The sequence below is a fragment of the Thunnus thynnus genome, chromosome 21, assembly GCF_963924715.1.
Source record: "Thunnus thynnus chromosome 21, fThuThy2.1, whole genome shotgun sequence".
Lineage (NCBI taxonomy): Eukaryota > Metazoa > Chordata > Actinopteri > Scombriformes > Scombridae > Thunnus > Thunnus thynnus.
The window spans coordinates 14,854,679-14,866,823 of NC_089537.1; the positions used below are offsets into that span (position 1 = coordinate 14,854,679).

The following is a 12,145-nucleotide window of genomic DNA, read 5'->3' on the forward strand; positions in this document are numbered from 1 at the left end:
GTGCACATCGCTGCTAATCGCTGTTCGGGGCACAGACCCAGCTCACTGGCCATGACACCCAGGGTGTGGTGAATCCTATCAGTCCCCGGCAGATCCTGTGGCCTCCTCCTTTCACAGTTACTGTTCTGTATAGTTGGGCTGTCATCCACGGGGTCAACAAAGCCCTGTCGAGTGGGTATTAGCTATATGGCTAATCTTTACGGAGCTGTTTGATCAAGGAGAGTTTTCACAATAGGCTTTGTTTGCTCAGGCAATGATTTTGAATATGTAACACTTACGTTTGTTTCGGGAGTTGAACTGCAGGATTGAAAACTGCAGATGCGCGCTCAGTACAGGAAGCTGTGAAAGTATGACAGAGACAATCACCTCTGGCAAAATAGTTCTTTAGTTGTGATTGAAAGGGATGAAAGTCATCAAACTGAGGAAAATCTCTTTTTCCTCTCTCTCTCTCTATCTTTCTCTTTCTTCTGCTGTCTGTCTCTCGACCTCCATCCACAGCTGTGCCTGGTGTGATTAATGGCAGCCATTCATTAGCTTGATCAACCACTTTAGCAGAGATTATTAATCAGATGCTTATTTAAATGTCACTGCTGAGCAGCTGAGAGGAAATGAGGCTACTGGGAAATTGAGTTCTTGTGTGTGGGCTGCTTATGCGCGCGCATGCTCACACTCTGCATGTTTGTGTCCTTTGATTCCTCGAATATTGCCACCCACTGATAACCATGAGCCTCATTTATATGCTGTTTTACATACGTTGGGCTCAGCAGCTAATACTGAAGGGATGTGTAGCAATGAAGCCTAATGTTCAATTCCAAATGAGACATATTGTGTCTCATTAATAAAACATAGTGTTGTGTCTGTATTATGAAGAGCAAAACAATACTTATGGGATTGTGCAGTTATTAGAAATTTATATCTCCTGACAGCTCTGCAATGCTCTGTTTAATTTGTGTGTGTGTGCCTTTGCTTTCTCAATAAAGGAAATTTCCCATACACAGCCAAACAGGGATAATCAGGGCCTACTCATCATTTGTTTGCCGTGCTTCTAGCATTATAAACATGTTTTTGAAGAAATGTGAGGAGCAAATTTGAGCTGGCATTTGCAAGCTGCTTGTTTATGCTTCTGGGGGCATTTGTACATAACTTCTGCAAACTCTGCTCTGTCTCTGTGAATATCTCTGGTTTTGCTAGCAATGTCTTCATCCACAGGTGAATGCCTGCAGTACATAGGTGCGAGCACAGGATTATATGTTTCAGGATGATGACAGCATTTTTCTAGCTCAATATGTGCGTTTCTGAACTGTGCTGTGGGGCAATAAAACATCTGTGTCCAAGGCTTTAAAGTGAGCATTTTCTGTGTTGCAAAGGGTAAATACAGTAAGCCCCAGAAGATTACACTCTTAGTCGAGCTTTATGAAGAGAGGAGAGGGTGTGGCCGTATGTGGATGTGCTCTGAATTCAGCTCGCTCAGGCAAAGGCATTTATACAATGCAGTGGAGAGAGCAAGCACCATGGAGAAGCTGCAGTATGAACACAATGGCAGCACAGAACACACACATTCCAGATGTCAGCAGTACTATTCAGTGATGAAATGTCTTTCTGTGCACACTGGGATGTGTTTGCCCAGGAAATTGTATTTATTATTCATTGTAGCAACATACAGAGATGCTTTTGAAGTTTGATGTGCACCTTCCCCTCAAATATTATAGTGTGCCTGAGCTGAGGCAGCCAGCTTAAAAATGAACCAGTTAAAGCACATGCTATAGAAATTGTACTTTATATAACCCATCAATCATTTTATCAATCTATGTAATTGATTGAATCGATTAATCAAGGAGAGCAGAGAAGGAGAGGAGGTGATTGATGGCAAAGGGGATGGACACCTACATGATTGAAATTCAGGAGCCAGAGTCTAAAAAGGTCAAGGGTTGCACAAGAGGCATTTATAGGCATTGCAGCCTCTTAGCGGGATCTTTGTTGCCATGTTAAGAATAGCCTTTATCCGAGTTGCATGAACGTGCGTGTGTATGTTTGTATGCGGGCGTACACCTGCATACATGCATGTTTTCCTCAGAGGTTGCTTGGCCTTGTGATCGTGGCGGGTTAAGTGATGCCAAAGCCCAATAATAAATCTCTGGCGCAACCAGCACAGATGACCTGAAGGTCACTGTTTCATTAACTGTCTTCCACTTTGATTTTCTCATCCTTCATGCCTGTCTGCTTCCCTGCCTGCCTACCTGCCTGCTGCACAAACCCAAACAGCCTATGGAAGGCAATTTAACATGGATGAAGCTTCAAATTGAGTGGTATCTATCTTCTCATCTACCTATTGACAACTTAGTCAAACGGTTCCTTTAAATGGTTTTAAAGCTGAAACGTTAAGTCGATTACAGGATTTTGATCAATCAGCTTGTAGCTTTAAAAAATGATTAATCAATCATTTTTTAAAGCTACAATTTTACTGGTATACATAGCTTCTGTCTTTTATAGTAGTAAATAGATTATCTTTGGATTTTTGAAACTTTTGAAACTAGCCTAATATTTTTTACTATTTCATGACACATTATAGACCAAAAAATTGAGAAAAAATAATCAGTAGATTAATCAATAATGAGAAAAATGTTAGTTGCAACGCTAAAAAGGTTATAACAACAGTAGCTTCTGTGCTTTTCACTCACGTATAAAGTTGTATACAAAGACTCATGAGTGACGTTCCCATTTATCAGAGAGTGTCATCTATATTGTCCGTGCACTTGTCTGAAAAAAGAAAGAGGCTGGACAGCTTTGATTCACTTCTGTGGGAACTAATAGAGGGGGAATTACAGTAAATGCTTGTGTTTTGCTCTTGAAAAGAAAAAAATCACTACCTTCCCATGCTGAAGTACACCACTCCTCTGTCTATCTCTCCAGATGGAGAGATGGAGCTCCTTGTGTGGTCGGATTTGTTTGAACTGTAAAAGCAAAGCATTGCTTTCCCCAAAAGACCAAAAAAGTTGTTCACTACCACTTAGCTGTCCAAGGCCAGAGGCACCACATGTATTTTTACCTTGCACAGTATTCCCCATTCAGCTTTTTACAGATTGAATCACTTGAGCCTTAATTGAAAGCAACAATTAATCAGGAGGGAAATGTATTGTAAGCCTTGGGAGAAGCTCTCAAGCTGACTCTAAGCACCCTTCCTGGATGCTTTTGTGTTCATCTGAATGTTTTACTACATCCCAGTCGGTGTTGAAAGTGCCAAAGAGAGAGTGGTTTTCTGTGGCCTTACAAGATTTGTCACAGGTATTCAACTGGCTATTCTTCTTGTCACCATAAGGGGAGGTTCACCTATTCTGAGTCCCCGCTGGAACGCAGCTGGAATTGGGCCAAGAATCTCTCTCCTTTGATTATAGGTTTTATCCAGTTAGTGTCATCAACAAACACACTGAATGCTCACCCACCATTTCATTCTGTTTTTTGTTTTGTTTTGTTTTTTTTGTCATCGGCTGTCACCAGTCATGTGGCGTTGCCAGTTAAGGGACTTGCTCCCTATGTCCAGCGTACACACACTGAAGCTCTGACTCATGTCTAGACTGAAAAATTAGGGCATACATACAGACAAAAAAACTGTGACATTTAGGCAACGTGTTCATGCTGTGCAATCAGACCACATTTTCCACACTGAGCTCAGTCAGTGGTCACCATGTCTCGAGTTGGCAAGGAACAATCAGATTTAATGTGAAGCCTTTTTTGTGTTCCCTATTTCCTGCAGGCTCTGTCCTCAAATGAATGCAGCCCGAAGCTCACAGGTAACGGCATATCTTTGAGAGCACAACTGCTCTGTCACTAGGATGGAATGAAATGGAATCAGCAGGAATGTATTTATAGTCCATGTAAAGGAAAAAAATTCTTTTGAAACACATTATACATGTCAGAAAATAATTGCTGAAAACATGTGAAAAGACTGTGAACTATGTAATACTGAATTGTGGAATTATACCGTTAAACTGTTTTTCACCATTTGTGTGTTCAGGATTTTTTGGGTGGGCATGAAATGGTGGATTGATGATGTAGAGGGGTAACTAGCATGACCCCTCCCCTCTAACACTATATAAGAACTAGAGCGCCTTGGTATTAACTGGGTGTGTAGTCTGTTGTTTGCTAATGGCAGTATGCAATACTTTCATTGCAAGCTTAACATTAGCATCTGGGGGTATGTATGCTGCAGTCACAACAGTAGATGTAAACTCTCTGGGCAGATAGAAAGGTCTAAACTTAACTATGAAATATTCTAAGCTTGCATAATGGCACAGTTGTATCTGCCTTGAGGATGTAGCACCCAATAGCTCAATGGTGCTATCAGGGACACTGCTGTTAAGCCATGTTTCCGTAAAAATCATGAAGTTGCAGTCCACAATCCTTTTATGAGTGGTGATCCACAGTCACAGTTCATCCATGTTGTTCACCAGAGATTGTACATAGGCAAGGAAAATGCTGGGTAGGAATAGCCAGTAAGGAGTTAGCTTAGCTTAACCCTTGGCCCTCATCTCTTCCCCTGTTTGTTTACGCTGCCTCAAGGTCAGCAGAGCTTGGTTTATAGCCACTGGTGTCATGGTATTTGCTGTTACTGGTGAATGGGCCCATTTTCTGTCAACGGTAGTGCTCAAGGAGTTATTTCAAACCCAGCTGAAGTGTCCGTTGACAGGTACAGTCGGTGTTAAAGCTCTGGTCTACCCAGAGGATATATCCATGTCCCACTACTGGTGCAGCACTGCTGCAGGAGCTGTGCCTGTGTAGCGGCCCTCTCTGCCTCTCTGGCCAGTCTCACCTTTGCTGCCTCGGGCTGCATTGCAGATGCTACTCCGGTGCCTTCGCAGTCACTAAAGACATATTCCTGTGGCTGCTACATCCAGCCCCTCACCGGTGCTTTTCATGAAGTGAGTAACGTTGACACCGAACTTCATTGAAAAAAACTACGATTTAACATAATGGGTAATGGATCACTAGTTAACTACTCTTTTAAGTTTACTGAAATAAGTCCAAATTTAGCTAATTAGCTGCTCAGCTGCAGCACATTAAACAGCAGGTAAACATGACTCAAATGTCACATCGGACCCGTTAGATGCTGGTTTGATCGTTGCTCTTCAAAATCCCTGTTAGCGACACGCTGTCTGTCCATGACTTGTACTTACAGCAGATTGTTTACTTTGTCTTAAATGAGACATTAAATTTTGCAATTAATCCGCAGTTCATATGCCTGCCGAACCGGGGCGATCCGTACGGATCACGGATCAACTACAATTAGTTACACCACTAGTTAACACTTGTTATTCTAGTTACTTTAAGCTTATTACTCAATATACGACACAGCTTAAAAATGAACTGAAGAAATTGTCAAAAGCAAGCAGCCAGACCTCCTGCACACTAATCATACAACATCAACAGGTGACTGAACAATCACTCTATTAAAAACGAATGAATGAATGAGTCCAGACAGCTCACTGTAACTTCAACAAGCAAACTAACGTTACCCACAACACATTATATGATCTCTGCTGCATTCTTGTTAAGGAGATAAAAAAACACAAAAAAGCCACACAGAGACATTTAACCATCAGAGATGAAATTAGCGACCAAAGAGACAGAGAGAGAGAGGGGGAAGCTGTATCCGACTCACGTTATCTGACGTCTTCTTCTTTCTGGAAACTATCATTGGACCAACTCGATGTCAATATTGCATTCTGGTTGTTGATTGGTAAGGGAGGACGTCCTCCCTTGGAGCATCATGTTACGTGTCATGGCCAATCACAGATTAGCATGGAAAAAAAAAGAAATACACTGAGTCCAATGTAAGAGATCCCGCCCTCCGTCCTCCTCTGTCCCCCACTCCACCTCCATCACCACCACCACCATCACTTCACACACTGCTCTTTCTCCTCCTGTCCTGCAGGTGTTGCTGTTGAAGCATTTGAAACAGAATTTCAGCAATGGATTTTTTCCAAAGAGAGAAAAAAATACTTTATAAATACTGAGATTTGGTAATGATTTATTTCAAACAAATATTCTTTTTTATATTTTGATCTCCCTTTTGCCTCTCAAAAAATAGAGGAGGATCAACCTCCTCTGCCTCTATGGACCAGCCTCCACTTCTTTACACAGACTTCAATGGAGTCTTTTGTATTTCACGGACATCGTTGTATGTTATAGCATGGTGACAAGGTGACATGTGGTGCCATTATAGTCAAATCACTTCTGTGACAACTTTTAATAGTTTCCACTTTTATTTCCACTTATCATATTGAAAACTGAGAAAGAACCATTTGGACTGAGTTTTAAATAAGTGACAGGCAGCTCATAATAATTAAATAATTTCCTTTGTCTTTGCAGAAATTAATTCTGATTACAAATCTCATTAATTTCAACTTCATTTATATATTGAAATTCTGTGGAAGTGTGGTGGGCAACACACACACACACACACCCACACACATCCTGGCACAGCACACACAGATTTGATACGTGAAAGTACAGTGGAGATTGTTCAAGAGTCAATTTCTGTCTTGTGTGAAGTTATCTGAGGAGTGATATTGAATCTTTGGGGATGAAGAAGAGACTATGATGTTTCACTAGCAAGAGGAGGTAATGCACCTCAGTGAGGCCAGGCTTGTTGATGTAAGTTATTGCAACATTATACAGAAAATTGTTTAAAACCTTTTGCTTCAAGGTGACTTTCAAAACTTTACCAGACACTTCCCTTATCTTATTTAGCCAAAGAACCAGCCCGTCCTCCCAAGAAAAACGACAGTATTGGTCATAAATTCAGTAGCCAAAATGACCTTACGTTACGTTTGAATGACAGAGTCAGTATGACCGGTAGCTGGAGAAGTGATGCAGTTCAGATGACGTCTATATTAGGTGACAAATTTCCATATTTGGAGGTAGCACGATAACCCTAACCCTAACCCAAACCATGATCTTTCTCTAATCCTAACCAAGTGATTTTTGTGCCTAAACTTAATCAGACCTTAAACGCAGCGTTATCACACCATAAAATATAACTATTTTTTTTAACAGTGATGTGTAACGGTTTTGGAAAGCTGCTGATAGAAATATTAGAAAAGCATATTATGGGTCATTCTGGAGTGCATGGTGACATATTAGAAAACTGTTGGACGAAACATATAGTCTCGGCTTGGCTCTGTTAAAATTTATTCTTTTTCTCTCACTGTGTAAAAGTTTGGCTAAGGATTATACTGATAGTCTCCAAAGGTCTACTAACATATTCTGAAAACCTTTCTTAAGGACAGTTTTAATGTTTTTGCTCTTACATTTATCTCTGTAAAGCTTTAACTCTGTTTTGTTCTGATGCTGCAAAATGGAACAGAGATAAGACTAAAACTTATTTGGTAAACTCAACAGAGATTTTATTCATATTTAGGGTCTCAATCCAAAAAAAATATCCCTGTTGTATTCCTATTCCTATACTGTGTCATTGGTACTGTAAGTCAATAGTGATGTGACCATATTGTAAGGAATTTATGATATCCTACACCTGTAATGTACTAACTTTCTTTGGCAGGGAACATGCTCACATTTTTAATTGGACTGGTCCTTATTTCCACAGAAGGAAATGCAACCGTTTTTTTCTAGTTTCAAACCATATGAAGTTTTTTTTAAATTTTTTGTTAAATAAAGATATATCATCAGTTATACTTACCCTAATTAAACCAAATTACTATCAAAGTTGCTGTAGAATACAGCTGCAAATTCTACTGATTAGTATGTTGAATGAAAGCCCAAGAGAACAGCTATTGCCTAAAAGTTTGACCTTGATCCTCTAAATTTGCTTGCATAGCTCTAATTGCCATTAAATCTGGTTGATTCCATATTTTGACCAATTAAGCTCTGATGAGGTTGTTTTATACACAGACTGTAGATAAGGCGTGTGACATAATTTTAGAAGAATGAGGATGCTGTACACATTCTCTTCATTAGTTCAGCACATGAGCAATTTCATTTGACTACAATTTTATGTTTTATTATTTACTGGAGAGGACTTTTTGCACATGCAACACTGTGGTAACTTGTTGGTCAATTCATGCTTGATTTTTATTGAGTGGATATGCTAGATTTGGGTTGTGAAAAGGAATCAGTCCTGAAGGTAAATATGGATTTTTAATTGTCTGATTTTCTTTCTGTTTTTTTTTAGATGCGAATGGTCTGGTCTAGTAGTTTCAAAATGGTTTGGTTTAATAGGGAGGATTTTGGAAATGTGCAGTGCAGAGATGTCTCCAAACAGTGCTACAATATTGCATAAGGGGAAGTTCAAACAGAGGAACTCTGACTCAGGACTTCATGACCTTTTACCACAAATTTTGGACTTGTTGGCATTACAGATAATGAGATGATGATGAAAGCTAACATGCCAACATCTTTCTTTCAGCTAACTCCAAAGAGGAGACGTTAGTAAAGCATTTAACCTCTTCCACTACCGCCCCCCTACCATAGACCCATTTTTGGGGTGATCTTTAGGGGGGAATAGTAGGTCAACAGTATATGCCACATAGAAGTGGTATACATCATCTGAAAGCTGGGAATCTGAATATTAATTTGAGATCACTATTGTGTCAAATTGTTCTATTCATAAATCTGTAATAAACATTGTGTTTTGGTTAGGTGCCTATTCAAATTTTTAAAGTGTATAAAGGCTTAGAACATTATGACAGAAGTATATGATGGTCATTCCCATGTTCAGTTATGTCTCATAAGTCGTTGCAGCAATTTTTGGGTTGATACCATTTGTTATACAAATTTGGTGCAAAATTTAACTATTTTTGACTACTTGAAAATTGATCAAAAAATTGTCAAAATCCGTCCAAAATACCATATTAAGACACCAAGACCTCGAGGATCACCATAGAAAAATTCATGCTGTGATTTGTTATCAAAAATGTTTTGACAATTTGAGAATTGCAGTTTTTGGCAATTGGATGGCAAGCATTTCTGTTCTGGAAATTGCTCAGAAACTTATTGTCAATATACCTAGGAAAGCCATACATCCTCTGAATGACCAAGGTCTCCAGTTGGTGGTTGTAAAGTTTCATGAGGCTGTGATGAAACTTTACCTAGAGGTCACAATAAGTCATTTTATACAGTGAGGTGAGGTCAAGTTTCAAAAAAATGGTCTCACTAAAATGAAATGGCTTCTTTGGGGACTAATATCATCACAGATTAATACAATTGGGCTCATTGAATCCACAAAAGTCTCAGCTTCCCAGTCATACCAAATGTATGCAATTACGAGACTTTTTAGGGATCCCAGTATGCAGAAATATTAAAATACACCATTTTTAGAATAGGCGAAAAAACACATTTATACTGAATGCAAAAAACTGCATAGTTTGTGCCCATAACTGTATAAAATACATTTTCATTCAGATATCTTGAGGTGAGAGGTCAATGGACCCCTTTGAAAATGGCCATGCTAGTTTTTCCCTCGCCAAAATATAACCAAACTTCCACGGGCGTCCTCGGGGAGTGGAAGAGGTTAAGGATGCCAAAATAATTTAGAAGTTAGGGCAGCAATTTGTAGTTCTCTCCACAGGAAGCTACTCAGTACATTGTTATACCTGGTTGTTTTTTCCTCTGCGCTCTGTGAAGATCCTGATTTTGTAATCATGTATTAAAAATGAATATCCCACCCCTCTTCTGCTCTCTCCTCAGATCCGGACTTTGCAGACTTAGGAGTACCCCCACCTCTGCCCTGTAGGTATACTCCCTCTCTCTCTCTCGCTCTCTCTCTGCCTTTCTCTCTCTTTGTCTCATTCCTTTTTACATCCATTCTCTTTCTCAGTTCTCTTTTTATCTCAATAAATACTGTAGTGCTTCCAGTTATTTATATATATTGTTTTGATTCTGTATGTATGTATGTGTACATGTGTGGTATTTGTGAGTGTTTTCTTGAACTGCACATGTATATATGTATTTGCGTTTGTGTGTGTTTATGCATATGTGTGTGTTTCAGCCTGTCAGTATGACATGGTTGGTCCAGAAGGTATCGTTGAGTCTCATCAGATCACCAGAGACGGGAAGGCTGGCGCCACCGAAGCCGTCGACTGTAAATGGTACATCCGTGCTCCGCCACGCTCTAAGGTTAGTGACATAAGCTACGCTCCCATCCAACTGTGAATTAGATTTTAAGCTAAATTTTGAAATGTCACATGAAATAAAATGGAAATATCACATCAGAAAACAAATCAACAAGAAAAATACATATAGAAGACTGTTGTTCATTTGACAAATATTTCCTCTCTTCAACAGTATTCATTGTAAAATGTTTAGCTTCAAGAATCTATTATTCTAGTATTAATCTAGTACTTTTTCTTATTAATTTGCTGTTTCTATTCAGCATTCCTCCAGACACGCTGTCAGATCAGGGTCTGAGGGTTGCATCAGGAAGCTTTGATATGAGGGTTTGTCTGCAGCTGTCAGCAGTATCCCAATGTGAGTGTTCTGGCTGCGGGGGGACTTGTTCCCCAGCTAGGGTCAGACAGATAGGCAGAAGGGTTTACTTGGGGTCAGGCCCATTTTTTTAATCAGCGAGCTGTTGCCAAGAGGAATAGAGAGATGGAAGAAAAAAGAGAGAGAGGGAGGGTGGGGAGTGGGGGTAGACCGGACAGACAGAGAGAGGGGAGGGAGGGTGCGTTAGTGCTGATGAAATAGTGTTGCCATGCAGTTTGACTCTCAGGCCTGCTATAGCCTGTATTTGTTTTCCCTGCCCATGTTCTCCATGCTGCCCTGCATGCATATACAAAAACAGACATGCATACACACACATACACACTTTTGCTAATACATCCCCTAATACACACTAGACATGCTTCCTTATCTACCGAGGTACCTGCATTAATGCTACCGGATTAAAAGTTCCCCGCGGGTAGAGCAGCAGTGCAGGAAAAGGCCACATTTTAAATTGCTATAACTTCTCATATGAGTCTATATGGCTTCATCATATAAGCATGCACACAGTCCAGTCCGTGACTGCAGTAAATCTGCTAAAATAGTGTTGGCCCAGTTGTGGGTGCATTTGCAAGGTTTGATTCACAGAATAAGACTACATTTTTGCTCAGAATTTTATGGTTAGAACAATTCACTTAAGGATAGAAATTATTACACAGCTCACGTTCTGAGGATTTAAAGGGTCTGGTCACATTTATAGTACTGTCATTATAAATGTTAAGGAGAAATAGACTTTTATCTTGTGTTAAAAAAAATGGCTTCAGGATGTACATAAAGCTGGTTAAGCATTTTAAATTTTTGCATTTGTGAGAATGTATCCAACATTTAAATTAAAAAAAAAAAAAAAACGCTTCTAATTTTGGTGCTGACATAATGGAGGTTATTGCAAAAATTGAAGTTATTACATATGAAATAGTGACTTACCGTATACTGTAGGTTTTGTTTAGGTGGGTTCATTTCTCTGAATGCGTGCATTGTCCCACTGCTCCCAGGAGTGCAGGAGTGAGATAAGGCGGCTGCAATGTCAGCTTAACTGCGTCACTATTTGCCTTTTAACGCCTTTTAATGTTACACGATATTATCATCTCCCTTTGTGGACACCGCAGAGATCTTTTTAGAGTCATACAGTACAAATTAGGAAAGCTATTAAGCTGTGTTCCACCCCTGATGAAAAGTATGATTTGGTTCATAGTGCTTTTCATGCATGTTTTTAATACTGTGCCGCAGGCTCTCGTACTGTACCACACACACATACAATAGCTTATGATATGACTGGCTGATAGCAATGGTGCGACTGTGATTCATGGCCACAGCAGTTGCTTAGCTCTTATCTGACATACTCGTCGGATTGCATATTTCTAGCTAATGACCTTGTTTCAGTTCAGAAATGTCCTTCAGCTTCAGCTACTTTAAGCCCCAAGGCCACAGGAACTATGAGGCTGCATCATCCACCTAGCACCATTCTTTTCATCATCAGCACTCACGTGGAACCATACAATAAGAGCTACATTGAGACCTGGCCCCAGTTAAATGTTGAGGTCGATTCAAAAAAGCCGCATTGATTCCTCAGTCCCAATAAGTGGTCAGCTAGTACATCGTGGCTACAGCACCAGAGAGCCATAAGTCAATTTTGTGTGCGTGCACGTTG

General features: G+C 39.9%; 1 protein-coding gene across 3 annotated transcripts in view; it reads left to right on the forward strand.

Annotated features, from left to right (window-relative positions):
* neto1l (neuropilin (NRP) and tolloid (TLL)-like 1, like) overlaps window positions 1-12,145 on the forward strand; it is an 84,579-nt gene that overhangs the window by 42,474 nt on the left and 29,960 nt on the right. For all 3 annotated transcript variants that reach the window (XM_067578438.1, XM_067578437.1, XM_067578436.1), the window contains exons 5-6: window positions 9,703-9,744; window positions 10,004-10,131. In XM_067578438.1, the coding sequence (XP_067434539.1) occupies window positions 9,703-9,744; window positions 10,004-10,131 (170 nt within the window). The remainder of the gene's footprint in view (window positions 1-9,702; window positions 9,745-10,003; window positions 10,132-12,145) is intronic.